This window comes from Lissotriton helveticus, chromosome 6 (genome assembly GCF_964261635.1).
Source record: "Lissotriton helveticus chromosome 6, aLisHel1.1, whole genome shotgun sequence".
NCBI lineage: Eukaryota > Metazoa > Chordata > Amphibia > Caudata > Salamandridae > Lissotriton > Lissotriton helveticus.
This window is the reverse complement of record NC_136067.1, coordinates 592,147,813-592,166,599: the sequence shown is the minus strand read 5'-3', so window position 1 is coordinate 592,166,599 and position 18,787 is coordinate 592,147,813. Positions and strand designations below refer to the sequence as shown.

The window sequence follows — 18,787 nt, the reverse complement described above, 5'->3', positions numbered from 1 at the left end:
AAGTCGGGAATGGCCCTCGGGATTCGGGAGATGTGCGGAAAGCGCACGCATGCACCAATGTTAACCAATGGTGCGTAAAAGTCATAGAGTTAAAGTTTAAGGACACTTCCGCTGAACCTAGAGGAACAAAACTTAACACACAGACCCTAGAGGTGTGCACCAGTGTGGGAACACCGGCGGAGCAAAGTTACCTCACCCACAGGAAGTGGGTGCACAGGGTCGAAGTGGCGTCGGGTTTTGACACGCAGGCTCTTGGTGCTTGAAGCTGAAAGGGCTGCAGGCGGGTTAAAGATGAAGTGTCCGGTGGAGTCCAAGGGTGGACTCAAGTTGTAGAGTACCTGAAAGCAGAGGGGACAGAGTCTGGGTCACTCAGCAGTGACCAGGGTGGAACCAGGACGGAACCAGGCAATGTCGGGCGCAATCAGGTGGTCGTCGAGGAGCTTCTCTCCGCTGTCACGTGGGCTCTGGGGCATCTGCGACGTCCAGGAGCAGGTCACGATCTGTCCCACGCAGGCTCTCACCGTCGGTGCAGTCGGCTTCAAGTTTGGAGCAAACAAGCCTTGGCAAGAGCAATCCACGCGGGATCGGAAGATTGCTTCTCACTCGGACCAGGAGGGTCAGAGTCGGGGCTCCTTTTCAGGGGAGCTGGTGTGGATCTGGAGCAACCAGATTCACGGGTCTTCTTTGTAGTTTCGTCGGCACAGGGACCACTAGCCAGCTGGCAAGTGACCGGGCCAACGCGTTGAGCCAAATAGAGCCAAAGGGCCCCACGCAGCACTCGTCGAGTGTGGAGGGCTGAACTTCGGCTCAGGAGCAGCTCAGGGTGGGGGCTTCTCAAACCCCGGTGCACAGCTTCGAGGGTCACTCGTGGGCTGCACGGTCAGCGTCTCGTGGTCAATTCAAGATGGCGTGCCCCACGCTTCCGGTCGCCTCCACGGGTCTCAGCTCTGCAGGGACTGTGGATCGGGCTGTTGGAAGGCAGGCAAGCTTGATCTCGTCGATCTCAGTCGCTCGAGTTCCGGCGGGAACTGCAACTAAGTAGACGTCGAGGGCTGGATGGTGCCTGCTGCTGCAGGGTGGTCACTCCTTGACCACAAGGGAGATTCTTCGGGCTTCCACGTTGAGATAGAGGTCCAAGGGTCCAGAGTTTCGTTTCTAATGTTTCTTCCAGGAAATCTGATGTGCATTGGCACTGCTCCCACTCTTATTCCAATCTGGGGGGCGTGATTACCTGCTAGGTCCCCTCCTATGGGTGGGACCCAGGAAGTGGGTGGATACACCCCCTTCCTTTGATCCAGGCCGCCCTGGCACGAGGGCTGGAGTGCCCCAGAACCGGTTTGGCCGGATTATGCAAGGGGCAGCCTTGTGCGCCCCAGGCAGTGTCTGGTTTCTTTCAAACCTCCCTGCTACAATACACTATCTCCTGTCTGGAGGGCGGTGACACCCTCCTGTGACAGGAAACCCTTTGTCCAGGACCCATTTGGTCGAGTTTCGGTCAACTGCAGGGGTCCAGACATTTGTCTGTGGCAGAGGCATCCATTTTGTGGATCTTAAGGTCTTTGGAGAAATTAACCGCATTAAAGTAAAGTAACATGTCTTACCCCTCTAGAGGGGTGGAATGCCATCCCAGTCGCCAGAACTGGCGAGGGGATGGTATTCCAAATCGTATGACACCTTACACGACATGTTTTGATAAAGCCAAACCAAAGTTGCTATTTAACCGCGAGGATTATAAGGCACTTAAAAGTATATGGTATGGCATTATCCTGAAACAGCTTAGGGATTTGTTCCCGACAGCTGCAGACAGGCTCAGCTCATGCTAGAGCTCCATCTCACATAAAACCACGCACTCAGCCTCCAGGATTGATGAGGCCTTCTATAGGAGTGGCTCACAGGTTTACATGTGTCCAGATATAGGTTTAGATATAGGTATCCTATACCTAAGCAAGGGGTGTTTACACCACCTTACCCCAGCTGAGTGATCAGCCAGTTGTGTCAATTTAAGAACCAGCCAGGGGTGGCAAAAGATATGCTGCAGCCCCTGGTAGGCCTTGGTGGCCCCTATGCCCTGGGCATCTATAGTGCATTATACAGGGGCTGACAAGGAGTCCATTTCCAATTGGTATGTGCCTATAGCACATGTGTCATTAATTTAGTGAGAGAACAGCAGGCTGGGGGTCTGATTAGCAGGCCCACAGCCTCAGTAGTCGAAAACCAGTGAAGCAAAAAGCAAAAATTTGGGGTGACCATAGGATAGCAGACCCTACTCTCCTACACTACCCTATTCCACTCTATGGCCCTCCTTTCTCTGGCACTCCACTGCATGCAATTCCACTCCACACCATTACACTGTACCTCAACCCACTCTAATGTAAGCCATCACAATTCTAATGTACGCTATTCTACCCAACGCAACCCCACTCTACCCCACTCCATTATTCCATTGCATGCCACTCCATTGTATCCCACTACAGTCTATGCCCCTCCACTCCACACCACTCTATTGTCTGCTATTTCACTATACACAACTCCACTATACGCCACTCAACTGTACATCACTCAACTGCATGCCACTCAACTGCACATCACTCAACTGCATGTAACTCAACTGCACATCACTCCACTGTACCCTCACTCCACTCAATGCTCTTCCACTGTATTCAAGTACATTTTATGCCCTTACACTTTATGCTGTTCCACTGTACGCCAATCCACTCTACCAAACTCCACCTTACGCAACTTCACTGTATGATATTCCACTGTGCACTACTGCACTGTACAGAACTACACTGTAGCTACTCCACTCTACTACATTGCACTCTATGCTATTCCACTCAATGTCATTCTTCTCTACATCACATGCCACTCCACTGCACACTACTCCGCTGTATGCCACTGCACTCTACACTTTTCCACTGTATGCAAGTACACCCTAAGCCCTTAAACTTTACAGTATCCTACTGTCTGCCACTCCACTCAACCAAACTCCACTCTACGCAACTTCACTGTATGGTATTCCATTGTACATCACTACAATGTGTGCTACTCCACTGCACTCTGTGCTATTCCACTCAATGCCATTCCACTCTACACCACACGCTACTCCACTGTACACTACTGCTCTGTATGCCACTCCATTCTACCCCAAATCCTACCTACGCTATTTCGCTCAATGGCACCCAAATGTACACAACTACACTCCATGCCACTCCCCTCCACGCTATTCAAATCTACTACTCTACTCTCTATGCCACTCCACTTTACATTATTTCACACTATCCTAATCCAGTCTATGCCACTATACGGTGCGCAACTCCACACTAAGCTATTCCACTTTATGCTACTCAACTCCATATCAATCCATTGTACACTAGTTCACTGTATGGCACTCCACTATACACAAACACACTGTATGCCCTCCTGATTACAACACTCCACTACACCCTAAACTACTGTATTGTGTGCCACTGCACAGTATTTCATAAAATTCTATGCTATCCCACTGTACGTCAGTCCAGTCTGTGCCACTACACTGTATGTCACTACACTCTAAGATATTCCACTGTACACCACTCAACTACATGCCAATCCACTGCACGCTACTTCACTGTATGGCACTCCACTACACGCTACAACACTGAACGCCACACCAGATTACAACACTCCACTCCATCCCACTACACCCTACACTACTGGATTGTAGGCCACTGCACAGTATGCCATTCAACGGTACGCTATTTCACTGTACTCAACTCCACTTTACACTGCTGTAGTGAATGCAACTCCATTATACGCTATATCAGTTTAAGCCAAAACACTATCTAGCACTCCACTCTACACCACTACAGCCACAGCTATTCCACTCTATGCAATTCCACTCTATGCTACCCCCACTTTATGCCATTGCACTCTGCACCATTCCACTCTAGGCCACAAAACCCTTCGCTATTCCACTCTATGCCACTCCACTGTACGCCACTCCAGTCTACATTATTGCCCGTATGCCACTCCACTCTACCCTGCTCTACATTATTCCACTGTATGCCACACCACTCTACACTATTCCACTGTATGCCACTCCACTCTACGCCACTCAACTGTACACCACTTCACTGAATGCTATTCCACTGTATAACACTCCACTCTACAGTAGTCCATTCAATGCCACTGCATTCTACACAAGTCAACCTTACACCACTCCACTGTACACTTCTCCGCTGTATGCCGCTCTACTCTGCATCAATCCACTCTATGATATTTTACTCTATGACACCTCAGTGTACACTACTACACTTTACGCCACTTCCCTCTATGCTATTCAACTCTACTACCCTCTGCTCTATGCCACTCCACTCTACAGTATTCCACACTATGCTTCTCCAGTCTATGCCACTACACTGTACACTAATCTACTGTACAATATTCTTCTGTATGCCACTCAACTCCTTGCCAATCCCCTGTATGCTATTTCACTGTATGGCACTCCACTGTATGCTACTACACTGTATGGCACTCCAGTTTACAATACTCCACTCCCCTCTACACTATAGTATTGAACTCCACTGCACTGTATGACCTTAGACTCTACGCTATTCCACTGTCCACCACTCCACTTTACACCACTCCAATGTATGTTACTCCACTCTACTCTACGTCACTCCAATGAACACCACTACACTGAACGCCATCCATTAGACTGTACACAACTACACTCTACCTCATGCCTCTGTAACCCACTGCACTCTGGTACACATCACTCTACGGTATTCCACTCTGCCCCAATGCAATCTTCACCACTCAGCTCTTCGCCACTCCAGGTTATGCCATTCCACTGTGTGACACTCCTTTCTACCCCACTCAGCTGTATGCTGTTCGACTGTATGCAATTCTACTGTTCGCCACTCCATCCCAAGCTATTCCACTTTATGCCACTCCAATCTATGGCATTCCACTATACGCCACTCTACTCTACTGTACCCTATAATCCTATATGCCACTCCACTATAAGCCACTCCAGTCTACGCCACTCCAGTCTACACCAATAGGCCCTATGCTATTCCACTCTATGCTACTCTATTCTAAGCCACTCCAGTGTATGCAAGTACAATCTACACTACTCCAATATATGCTATTCCACTGTACAGAACTCCAGTCTACACAACTTCCTTCAAAGCTACTCCACTCTACTCCACTCCACACCACACCACTCTATTGTATTCCACTGTAAGCTACTGCACTATACCATACTCTACAGTACGCAACTCCACTGTATTCCACTACATTCTATTCCACTTTTCAACACTAGACTTTAACACACTACACGCTACGACACTGTCCTCCAATGTACTTTATCACACTCCACTTGGTATGACCTGAAACACACTTTTATAACAAAATGAAAACCAGTTAAATTTAATGAAAACAACAGAGGTTAGAGATATAAGTTATAAAACTGAATGTACTCTTTCTATACAAACGCAACTTAAACTATACAAACTTCAGAAAGTTTACAGCTTTTATTATAACTTAAATTTCTAAATTGTGCAACAACAGCTATAACTTACATTTATAATTTATGCCCCATCTCAAATTTACTATATGTGGTGCACCTCCGTACATAGTCTTGCTGCATCACTAACTACACTACATTATCTATAACTCGCCACTCTACCATGAACTGTGTTATCAAAAGTTATGTCATTTTACATGTAACACGTGTTATTATGACTGCTATGATTTCACATGGTATATGTTATATCATAGGCAAGGGTATAATCATTGCAAAGAGAAAGAGAGAGCTATAGTTAATGTAGTGTAGCGAGTGATGCAACATGACTGTGTACAGAGGTGTGCTATGTATAGTAAATTGATGGTGGAGCATAAATTATAAACGTAAATTATAACTGGTGATGAGCAATTTATAAATGTAAGTTATAACTATAACTTCAGAATGTTCAAAGGTTGAATCTCTCAAGTAGGGTTTGCATAGAAAGAATAAATAAAGCTTTCCTACCTATACTAAGGCTCCCGGTTTTCCGTTTAAACGGATTTTTACATATAAATACAGACGGAAACCTTTTTGGTTTTTGTCTGTATTTATGTATAGAAACGGGAAAATACTTACAAAATAATCCTGCCGCCTCTGTGCTACACTATGAAATCCGATGCAGAGGTGCACAGGGGCTGCCAAAAGAGATCGGAAACTGCTGAATAAGTGCAGCTGAGAGCTCCGCGTCTGCAGAGAACCTCCAGCACCCCTCAGCGCAGGGTTTTAATTGTTCGAGCAGTGCAAGCAGCGATGTCCATTAAGAGGTGTGAAAACACCTCAGGACATCGGCTGCAGGCTCAGCAACCTTTTGTTTTGTTTTGGGAGGAAGAAGGAGGTTATGTGGCAGGGCAGTCCGTAGTAGGGTGGAGAGACGCACTTGAACTGCGGCGTTGAGAACAGAGGGCTAACTTTCTGTGCCAAGAGCTAGGTCCACATCGGATGTAATAATATATGTTAAATTAACAGTAGTCTATTAAAAAAAATAATTCAGCGTCCCAATGCATTCTGAAAAAACACCCGAGCTAAGTGTGTACTAAGAAATCCAGGCATGGCTCGGATGACTCTGCGACCCCGACTTCTCCCCTTTCCCTGCCAGGATCAATGTGTAAACCGTTTAAACCCCCCAGAGAAGTGGTAGCATTTTTACAGCGTGAAATATCATTAAACGATGTGAACACGTCCATTGTGTCGAAGCTGCCAATCACCTGAGCGGAGATGCAACAGAGCCGCGGGTGATGGCAGCAGTCAGACACCAATGAGTGATGAGGCATGCAGGTAGGGAGCAAGCAAACTAGTGAAAAGCCTGGACTGAGACACAAAAGCCTCCATCGCCAGACGCAAACATTAACAGATTGTGGAACTACTCATTCAGTACACAGATGAAAACACGGTCTGATCTGTGAAAGGGAAACTCGGAGTCAGAGAACCATGGAGGTGACATCACTTACACAGCAAAAGCTCCATTGGCCCTGGTGAAAGCGAAGCAAATTGGTCCCTCCCATCCACTGGCAGAACAGTAAAATACAGAGCTAGAATGGGGTGTATCTTCCTCTCATCTGCCCTGGCGCTACTGCACCTGCTGCACCCTGTGTACCAATGCGACACTGTGACAAGAGCAGACGTCACGGCGGGGCAGTGATTAGCATTGGGGTGTAGGGTGACCAACTGGCATTGGCGCAAATTCCGGACAGTGAGTGTAAAAATTCAGGACAAAAGGTAAAAATTCAGGACACAAATTCAGGACAGGAGGTCAAAATTCAGGACAAAACTTCAGGACAATTGGATACGTTTTACAGACACATCAGAGGTCGCGCAATAATATATAAGTAAGCCCAGCCATATCCAAACATATTCAACCAGTCGCAAACCTATCCATCATGTATCCTTCCATCTATCATTTCACTCATCCATCCCTTCATTCATCCTTTCACTCATCCATCCATTATCCATCCATCCACCCTTTCAACCTATCCATCTGTACACTCATCCATCCACTCTTCTACTCATCCATCCATTCACTTATCCCTGCAGCCATTTACCCTTTCACCCACCCAGCCACCCTTTCATTTACTCATCCATCCATCCAGTCACTCATCCTTCCACCCTTTCAGTCATCCATCCATCCTTTCAGTCATCCATCCATCCTCCCTTTCTCTCGCCATCGACCCTTTCACTTAGCAATCCTTCCTTCCATCCATCCATCCATCCATCCACCCATCCATCTACTCATCCACTCATGAATCTATCCATTGACCCTATCACTCATCCATCCTTTCTCTCATCCATTTATCCTTTCACTCCTTCACTCATCTATTCATCCCTTTGTCCATCTACCCTCCCTTTCACTCACTCATCCATCTTTACATCCACCCTTTCACTCATCCGTTCATCCATTCACCCGTGCACTTATCAATTCATCAATCCATCCATCCATCATTTTACTCATCCATCCACCCACTCATCATCCACCTTTTCACTCATCCATTCTTTCACTCATCCATCCACCCTTTTACCCATCTAGCTACCCTTCCACTCATTCATCCAGCTATTTACCTTTTCTCTCTTCCATCCTTCCACTCACTCCTCTATCCATCCATCCTCTCATTATCCATGTATTCAATCTTTCATTCATCCATTCACCCTTTAACTAATTCAACCAGCCATCCCTTCACTTACTCACTTGCACACCTTTTCATATTAATTTTGAGCTGAGCCTTTTTGAGAAGAGGCCCATCAAAAACTTCACCCTCGCTGCAGGAGCCATTCCAGGACTGGGACAGAAGCCACCCAGGGCAGAGACAGGATCCACCACATGGGGGGATAGGAGCCAGTACAGGTGGGGGGGGACGACGGCAGGAGCCACCTCATGGGGGGACAGGAGCCATCACTTGGGGGTGGGGGGCAGGATCCACCAGGGTGGGCACAGGGGTGGACATGCAGTATTCTAGTACCATCCTGGTCTCTTCCAGGGTGGTATATGTCTCCTCAACCCCCCTGGACAAGACAACGAGAAGACAGGCTCTCTTTCCACAATATTAATTTTGCCATCACCCACTGTGATGTACAGTACTTAAAGGAGATGCTCCGAGAGAACTGATTTAACGGATTGTCCTCAATACTTTGTTAATCAGTGTGGGTGTGATTGTGCCATTTTTTATTTTATTACATTTTAGACTGCATGTTTAAAGAACCTAGGTTTGTTTGAACCACGTGCTGCCTAATCAGGGCCGGTTCTAGGATGTTTTGGGCCCTGGGCAGAAAAGTAATGTGTGAGGCCCCTCTAAATTGCAGTGGCATGACGCATTTAGGGCTGTTTGCATCTGAATAGATGCCCCTGCTCCCTCTCAGTCACCTTCACGCACCACTTAATTGCTCATCAAGGGTTGGAGGTGTGGGGTTGCTACCCCGCTGTGACTCTCCAATGCTGCTGGGGATCTGAGTTTTGGTGCAGCATCGGAGTCTGTTACACCCGACCTCAGCAGCATCGGAGTCAAGAAGGGAGTTGGGTGGTTAAAATTACGGACAAATGGCGTCCGTTAAAGAATCCTTCACGGACAACGGACAGACGGCAGAAATTACGGACTGCCCGTGAAATTTACGGACGGTTGGTCACCCTATTGGGGTGTGGGGGCATACCTATCAATCCGCACGGTGCCGCTGTGTGACCCACGATATCGGCTCCCATCACACGGTCACCCGGTGAGGAGCCGACATCACACTGTAGAAGGAAAAAACGAGCTGAAAACCACTGGGAATAGTGGATTTACAGCTCGTTTCCGGAGGCTTTAAACTGCTGACGTCCATTAAGGGGAAAACACCACAGGACATCGGCACCAACCTCTGTACGTTTTTCTGTTTTAGGAGGAGGGGGCTTTGGCGAGGTTGGGTTCAAAAGTGCCTCCTAGGTACTTCCCGGCACGAGGCTCACCCCCTCCTCACACTGAGGTTGTTCTTCAAGTTGGCATGTATGCTGGTGAAGTCCCCAGGAACAAGGAGCCACTTGTTCAGCTCTCGAGTTTTTTCTGATACTGTGGAAACAGAAGTTTGCACCATACGTCATCCTATCCTGTGTAGACTTTCCTTCCACAGTAGACAGTCAGTTTCTGGCACATCCAACCCCCATGGCTGGTCGACGAAGGAAATTGCATCCCTTGATCTATTGAGCCATTGGGATGCAAATGCACGGTTAGCGACAATATCATTTTATTTACCACTACAATCCTTTTTGTTGTACTCCTGAGCAAGGTCTGCTGATGCCACTGGGAAAATGCATGCATCCCCTTGCAACGGCGACGGTGCATGGTAACTGTGCATCAATTTAGGTGTTGCAGCAAATGCCTTGGACACCGGAGGGCCAGCTCAGTGCAGAAAACTGTTGACAGGATCCTTCTTCACCACTTCCTTCTGGACAGCAAACCACCTTTTACTTTTGCTGAGCGCGCTTTAGCTTGTGGGATCTCACAACACTTCCCACCTTTTCAGCCCTCTTCAGTGTGTAGGGCAGCCCGAAATATGACTTGTCAGAGGAAGGAACTCCATAAAAGGAGGAGGTTTGCTCACGCCTGTTTGTAGCCTGGTTTCCACAGAGAGAAATCATATATATAAATTGGTTCTCTCCCATTTGGGTGAGCAGCTAAACTTCGAATATTCCTCCTGTAGTGATTGGTGCTGAACCCCTTCCCTGCACTCTCAAAAATATTTAAATACTGGTCCTTCAAGCCAATATTTGGACACTTCTCATAGTTCGAGTTCCTGCATGGCTTCTGTGCCAGTACACTGTGGACAGTGAGATGCATGCATTCCCCCTAGGCTGAGACCAATCCTGAATAAGAATCGGTTTTAAAAAAGACCATGTTCCTGGAGGTCTATGTGGAAGCCCCAAAGATCAATACAATTATGCCAGTTGCTGGTAACGGAGATAAATCAAGTATTATTCAGTTTCGATACCAAGTTGGGAGTTCATTGCTATCTTACAGAAAACAAGCATTTGCAATGCAATAAGTCTCGCATTTGCGAGAGTTTAATCTATTGCCATTGTAAATGGCATTGCCTTTTATTTATGTTTTAAAAACCAATACATAAATAAAAGGCATTGGCGTTTACAGCAGGGAGATTTTTTGCATGCTTCTTTGTGGTAATAGTAGGTGGTTGCAAATGATCTCCGGATCTTGTTCGGCCTTATACTACCACTTGCTCTTGTCTCCATAGGCCCTAGGCGCTAGAGAGGTTTCACTTCTCTGGGTAGTGATGGGGAGGGACTCCCCTTGCCGTTCAGCCACAAGGCAGGAGAACATGCTTTCTTTCCCTCAGTAGGGGCATAGGGGTGGAACGATCTACATGCCTCCTCAGGGTAGGAAGGAACTTGCCTGCACTCTCAAAGGAAGGCAGGGTCGCTCCCAATGTGTAAAGTGCGCTTATCATAGGCTCCAATTGAAAAAAAACAGCTAAACAACCTAGTGTGCATGTCAATTTAAATAAATGAGGAAAAATACTAGGTGTAGTGTCTTTTTTCTTGCTACAAAAATAAATGTGGATAAGTACAGGTAAAATGACCCAAAAATAAATATGGATAAATGCAGACGGAAATGTTAAAAAAATAAATACCATAAAACCGGGAGCTTTGCCTATAACTTAGCTTTATCCTATGTTTATATATATATATATATATATATATATATATATATATATATTTATATATAAATATATGACTTAAAAAAAAGGTTAAATTGATGTTATAGTTTGGTAACAATGTCAATTGCAACATGATGTTGTAAACTAAATAAACACTGAAATTCACCAGTTATAGTTAACTGAAGTAGCTATAACTTGAGCCCTGAAGTACGTATAACTTGTGCGCCCCTACATGTGCAGCATTATCATAAATTACGTTATTTCAGATGTGACGTGTGGTGGTATCAATGCTGTCGTTGAATATGTCATGGGTAATGTGATATGTTGTGATGTAAGCAGTGCATGCAAGGGCACGATTTTTAGTTACTACATCCTTGAATTGTAGTTATGGGACCATCAATTGAAAAAAGACAGTTTTTGGCCCTTGGGGGACCACTAGGCCTAGGGGTTCAGGGTATCCCTCCCCTGTCACTTTATGATTTTTATTTTTCTGATCACAGGGGACTGAGTGCACTAGTCCTAAATTGACTGCTGCAAAATCTTTGTTCTTTTGATCTGTTGGATCTACGGGTCCTCTGCACCCCTATAAATGCATACATTTTAAATCTTACCCTCTCAAAAATTACTCACCAGATTTAAACCAAACCACAATAAGCACACCTTCTGGATCAAGATCTAATTTCCTGCTAAATATTGTGTAATTCCGCAAAATACATTTTTACAGTATCGCTGTTCAATTTTTCTGTGGAAAACTGCTTTGGAGAAACGCATTTTTGCACCCCCTTTTTCTGGGGCACCACTGGACGAATCACCACGAAACTTTGAAGTACAAGAATATGAGTTGGATGAGACTTTTTCGTAAAGTTTTGTGAGGATTCATTAAACGGGGCCAAAGTTATTAGAAACCCAAAAATCGATTTTCTATGGAAACGTGGTCCTAACTATAACTACGCAGTGGTGACCTACTCTGGATAATATATATATTTATATAGAAAATCTATCAAGAGGGTGCATCAAACTTTTTAACTTTATGGTATCAGTTGTATATAATGAAATTGTGTAGAAACTTCAAAGCCAGTACTTTCTTACCGAACTAATTGGAGACGTCTCCCTGCTGTGCCATGTGGCAGGATCCAACCAATAATATTCCAAATCACCTAAAGGAGAAAAAATAAAGAACTGAGTTGATACAAGTAATTCTCAGCATCAGGCATTTACACATCAGAATTATTCACAAAAGTTGAAGGCTTGTAGTTTTGTGAGAAATGACATTAGCATAGACCAAAAATCTTTTGTTAGATCGTTTTACACATCCACCTTTACCACTTTTCAATATCTTTGTTAAAGCTCTCTTCTATATATGCATTGGTTTACCATGACTGGCCATGTTGGTATACCTAAATGTATTTTTTCAGTTTGAACATTGTTATTAAGTCATCCATCATCGATGGGGGGGCGTGACCAAGTATGATACAATCTATAGCACTCTGGTGCCCCAGTCCAGTATGCAACAAAAATGTACACATCTGCAGCCCATCTACGAGATAAAGTTCCATTACTCTGTACAGGGTCGAGTGTTCACAAACTATGATCAGACGACTGTATCAGAAAGCAACCCCAGGGAAACACCTTCTGGAGAGAAAAAAACAATGATCCCAAGATGGCAGCTGCGATCAAATAATGATCCCTATGACACCCTCTTGTCTGAAATCACCAACTGCAGCTCACATCGAGAGGACCAGCCTCAGCGATATGATTGAGGAAGGAGGATAGCCCGAATGCGAAGGTGGTTGTGCCTGGGCCTGGGAAGTAGCTAAATGTTATTATTTTATTTATGTATTATACTTATAGAGCGCACTATCACCTAACAGGGATCCTGGCGCTAGTGACTCAGCAAATGGGCGGGAACTAAGAGGAAGATCTTTGGGCCGAGGCTCTGCAGAGTGATGGGCTGGTCCAGACTGGACGCAGGCCTCAGTGACAATTCTCTGGGTGGGACCATTGAGAGGGGAAGAAAGAGCACTAGGGGCTGAGGACACTGAAGGAGCTGTGCCAAGGGCATTGGCCCCACAGGCCGAGGAGGGGGACAACCAGAACTGACTATTGAGTGGGTCGGCTTGAGCCTTGAGACCCCCATCAGCAAGATCTACATAAAAGGGAGGAGCAACCAAAAAAGATTTGCTCTACTGGGAGAATACAGGGACAACCACAACTGTGTAGTGCCCCCCGATCAGTGGAATGGGCCGAAAACTGCAGAGTAACTATGGCCGAAATGGGGTAAGCCCATTTTTCCTTGGTGACATACCTGTAGACAAACTATACCACTCAAGGCAATATGGAGACACAGAGGCAGATTCTTGGCATTCACAGAGTGGCCAATGTGATATGTGCCATTCAGAGTCCAGAAACCACACAAATATAAGTTGACCTGGAATACTGGGTGCAGATAAGAGGCGAAAGAGGCAGTAAAATTTGGCTGTGCTCCACTGACTCAATTAGAAGGAACAGAGGTAGGTTCAGAGACAGAATACCCTATTGTACACCATCATCGCATTACAGAGGAGAAGCAAATGCAGTATGTTTGTGCACGAAACTCTAAAAGAAGATAACTGCCCATGCAAGTCCTAGGTGATACTAGTTGTTCAGCGGCTACTCTAGGGTGCTCAGCAGGGTACTTCAAAGACAATAAACAACACAAAATACTGTACCAGCACAGTAACCATAGGTTGTGCTCGAGGATAGGGTACTATGGGAAAACCACGAACTGACAGCGGCCAAGTGCTACCCAAGGCAGAATGAGAGAAAGACTGATGAAAGTTGAGGACTGCTGTACTGCACTTACAAATATGAAAATAAATGGAGAATTTAACCCTACGGCCAACAAGCTAGATAAAACATTAACTGCTTTTAGAGACACCAGGTTGGCTTTAGAGGCAAAAACACTTGCAGTTACCATAGACCTTAACTTGGAGCAAGAGGATCTGCGTTAACTCAAAGAAATTGATGTGGCCCCACAAGCATTTGAAACCATTACTCAGGTCCAAGAACTTAAAAATCAAATCCTTTATTTAGAAGACTGTGTGGACAACATGGATGGTGGGCCCACTGCAACAGCCTGAGTATTATAAAAGTAAAAGTGGAGGGTTACAACCCCACAGCGTTCAATGAGTAATGCTTGGGACAGTGCAACTTTACAGTAGTATTATTTATAGGGGTTCAGGGTCGGCCTTAGGGCAGTGCAACTGGGGCAATAGCACTGGGCCCTGACCTTTGGAGGGGGGCGCAGACCTAAGGGTGGTGGGCGTGGTGTTAGGCAATAACTTATGATTGTAGAGATGAGGGGCACTTTTGCCCAGTGGTAGTGAAAGAATCAGGGGAGGCGGACATGGAAAGTGGGGGGGCGCCAAAATTGATTGCAGCACCGTGCTCCACAAGCGCTAAAGCCGGCCCTGTATAGGTATATTGTTATGTGTTATGCACACAAATTCAAATGCATGGTTCTTCTACATCTGATCCTGACTTACACAGGGGAACACAATACCCAGGAGAGGGCAGAACACAATAGGGCTCTATTAACTACATAACACTGGAATACACAGGGGAACACAATACCCAGGAGAGGGCAGAACACAATAGGGCTCTATTAACTACATAACACTGGAATGAATATGCAAACGGGTGTTACAACTAGCATTAGCAAACCTATATCTATAATACCACCACCAAATAGTATGGTATCCCCTAGTAAATACATCATCAGTACTTGGAACATTGGCAGAATCGACAAAGGCCAGTAAAAAAGTACACAGTACAGGCACAGCTAAAAAAGACATAACACGAACATTACATACCTTCAGGAAATACACTTAAAGGTAAAAGAGGGACAGGCACTGAAACAAAGGTGGATGGACAATTAGTTTAAATGACCAATTGGGTTTTCTCTAAGGCTGCAGCAATTTAGTTAGAGCCTGGTGTCCCCTTTGTAGCTGAGAAGGCCAACCGGTGAAGAAGGGGAATATGCATTGGTAAAAGGCTAACTTGACAGGCAATACATAGTTCTGGGCAGTTTGTACACCACTGATACTGAACAGTCCGTGTTTCTGCCCAGGTATTGCACCAACTATCAATGCCAGTGGGAGTTCCAAGAGTGACAGGACAGGGAGGTTACTAGTAAAGATACCCAGACCACCTATTATACCATGGATCATGGTTTTTATTTGGTTTCTTTTCAGTTCCGTCAGTTCATCCCAACATTGGCTCGCTTCATTGGTGTCTCTATTTGGTATCTCTGCTAAGCGTAGTATAGATGAGATGATTCTTTCCACCTCCTCTTCTGAGAAGGTTAGGCCAGTGGCTTCAGTCATGTTGTTAGTGTAATGTGGTGTCATGTGTGTCACGTGTTTGGGTATTAGGAGAAACTCCCAAAGCAGCGCGACCTCGGACCTGGGGATCTGGGTTCGAGTCTCAGTAACACCGCCAAACATCCTGTGATTCTGGGCAAATCGCTTAATCTCCCCATGCCTAACAAAAAAAATGAAGGCGTGTCCTCATGTAACGTAACTGGTGCTATGTAAAGCGCTCTGATACCCGATTCGGTTCAGGTCAAGTTCGCGCTATGTAAAACTCAGCAAAAAATAAATAAATCAAAAACAGGGGGAGGAAGAAGTATCAGTTAGGTTCACCCCAGGGCCGGACTGGCCGTAGTGGACAATCCCCCGGTGAGCCGCACGGGTGGCGCCCGGTTTTGGGCCCCTGGGGGCCGTTTTTGTTACCGGGCCATTTTTGCAGCATAGCTGCAAAATCGACCCTGTAACAAAATCGTCCTAAAACCGCCCCTTGCAAAGAGCTCGGCGGCACTCCCAACCCCCCAGGGGGGGGGGCGAGGGGGGGACGGCTGAGTACTTTGCCAGGGCCGGTTTTGTTTCCCAGTCCGGCCCTGGTTCACCCTCCTTCTTGAGTTATACACACAAAAAAACAGAATACCGGCATGAGAACCTAACCGTGTGAGAAAAAATGAGACTTCCGCTCAAGTGGAGTAGAAAAGTCTAGTGTCTAGAAAGCAATGTTTATCTTTCTAGAGTCCCCTCACTCACCAAGGTCTCCCCTTGGTGACATGCTTCAACATAAGGGTCCTCTCAATCCGCTGCGGATTGAGGCGTGCTGCGACTTGTGAAATTACGTAGGAGCACTTATGTGGAACTGTTGGACTTGGCTCTTTACCCCCAAACTTTTTCGCTTTTTGCCCTCCTAATTTGAAATGTCTCCCCCATGGCAATAAACCTGTATAGGCCATGTGTGGTGTGAGACACCCTGTTAATTTGTAATGCCATGCAATGGTGTGAGCACTTGTCAATTTCCCTATTGTAAAATGTACCCTGGTGAAATGCTGTGTTTTTAAAATGGATGCCCAGGCTATGTGTGCGCCACCTGACTGCAGGAGGTTAGTAGTCTAGTCTTCAGGTACCCAGTCACCCCTAGCTGTTGGAGGGAAAGCCTGGCACCCAGGGTGCTCTACTACTCCCCCTGAGCCAGTTTAGGCCAGTTTTGCCAATATTCTAGAAGGTTCTGGCACTGACTGGGAGGAGGGTACAAGTAAGGGGATGTGCCACCATGCAGGGAGACAGAGCTGGGACAGGAATGCGAGGGGACCTGCTGCGAGGGGATACCGCCACTTGGGCCTGTGTGCTGGACCCTACACCCATCCAGAACCCCCATACTGTCCCTAGGGCTTGTAAAGCCCCACTTCAGGAGTTCAAGGCTGCTGTGTGGGAGGAGGGCCACGCTGCAGTGGGGATGGTGAGAGCCTACCACCCTACTTTGATGACGCCCCCACTACCTGTTGACCTGGCCCAGTAGTGCTACAGCTCTGTCCCCAGGGTCCCTGAAGAAGGAGGGCCCACCTAGGTCCCTGCCACTATTGGGACCTTGAACCACGCCAGCGCTGCGCGAAAGAAGCGCCCAGAAGGGGAGGAGTACTGTGGACTGGAACTCCCCCAGGAGGTGAGGAGTGTGCCCCTGGGGCTGGCTGTGGAACTGTCGCCCCCTTGCGATGTGTGCCTATGAAGCGCTACCCTTGTGAAGCGGTGGCCCCCTTGGGAAGCGCTGGGCTGTGAGGAGCTGCCTGTGAAGCGCTGTATGGGGAAGATTGTGCCCCCGAGGAACTGGTACTTGTTGGAGCGCTGTGGCCTGTGACTGTGGTGGCCCGAGGTGCTGCTGGCCCTTTGAGCCCCAGGGCCCTGGAAGTTTTGTGGCCCGAGAGAGGAGCTGGGTGCCCTGAATAGCGCTATGGGTGCCTATCCCACGTGTTTGCGCCCTTTTGCTGAGGAGATAGCGCCATGGGAGCCTACCCCGCATTTTGGCGCGCTTATGTTGTGTTTCAAATAATTACTGAAAGGGAGCCTACCCCTTATCGCTGCCGATCTCACCGCCGCAGCCCGGGGAGTGTTGGCGCTGCCCCGCGCTGGTTGTCAATTGCCGGAAATCACCGCCGCGGCCCGGCGCTGTTTCAGGAGACCCCCCGCTGCTGTGGGCCCTAAAGCCGTCAGGGGCCGCATCACGAGGCTGGGGCGCCGGTGACGTCACCAGCCACGCCCCCAGCCCGCCGCACACGGATTGGCCCGTGCTGCCGCGCCCCCGGAAGGCCGCGCAAGGATTGGTTGCCGGCCGGGCAGACAGAGGAAGGGAAGCCGACCCTAAGCCCCGGGCCCCGTGAGGGAGGGGGACCCGGGTGAAGCTGGGAGGGAGAGCTGTTCTCGGCGGGGCTCTCGGAGAGTGAAGGAGGGCCCGCGTGTGTCCTGCACCGCCCCTCCGCCGCCTGTGATTGGTCCTGGGCTCCGGAGGAGGCCCGGGACCCAGACGGAAGCAGCGCAGGCGCCCGGAGAACGAGCGAGTGCCCCAAGGAGAGCCCAAGGAGGCCGACGGAAGCCCCGGGTCCCCGTGGTAGAGAGAGGGACCCAGGTGAGGAGCTAAACTGTTGGCGGGGCTCTCACGAGGAAGAGGGAAGCCCCGCTGTGCCCACCGATACAGAGCGAGAGGAAGGGGGCGTCGAGGCACGTGTCGGTGCCTGCCCCTCCCCCCGCCTTGCGTGAGAATCCCCGAGGACCCCGCAGAAGAGGGTCAGAGCCCACAGGAGAAGACCGCGTGGAGCCTCCTGACCGCCCCCCCCTTGACAAAGAGGCCAGCAGTGTGGTGAGAGCCCGGAGTCAGAAGGACATCCCTAGGAGCCCGGTGAGTGGGGGTTCAGCTGCGTGGTGCTTGGGGGCTGGAGTCGGGGCACAGGGTCGGTGCTCGCCCCCTCCTTCTCTTGGGAGACTGTTGTTGGGCCCTGGTGGCCCCGGCAAGGTGGCCGAACTGGGCAAGAGCCCGCCTTAAGTACTGAGTGACCATCGGTGTGGATATTTAGGCCTATCCCCCCCCCCGGAAACGTTGTCTAACTTTTTGATGCGAAGTTTCCCCCAAAAGTGTTGCCTCATTGGTAGGGGTGTAGAGGGGACCGTCGCAGGGATCCCGGGTTACCCGAGGAAGGTGCCTGAATTTTAAGGGAATGTTGTGACCTGGTAGAGGATGCACCCACGTTGAGGAGGATGCCCTAAGCTCGGAGTTAAGCCT

At 48.0% G+C, this 18,787-nt stretch overlaps 1 protein-coding gene across 7 annotated transcripts in view; it reads right to left on the bottom strand.

The window, feature by feature from the left end:
• The window catches only part of RIMS1 (regulating synaptic membrane exocytosis 1), a 2,308,950-nt gene that overhangs the window by 1,378,702 nt on the left and 911,461 nt on the right, over nucleotides 1–18,787 (bottom strand). For all 7 annotated transcript variants that reach the window (XM_078648052.1, XM_078648043.1, XM_078648046.1 and 4 more), the window contains exon 6: nucleotides 12,269–12,336. In XM_078648052.1, the coding sequence (XP_078504178.1) occupies nucleotides 12,269–12,336 (68 nt within the window). The remainder of the gene's footprint in view (nucleotides 1–12,268; nucleotides 12,337–18,787) is intronic.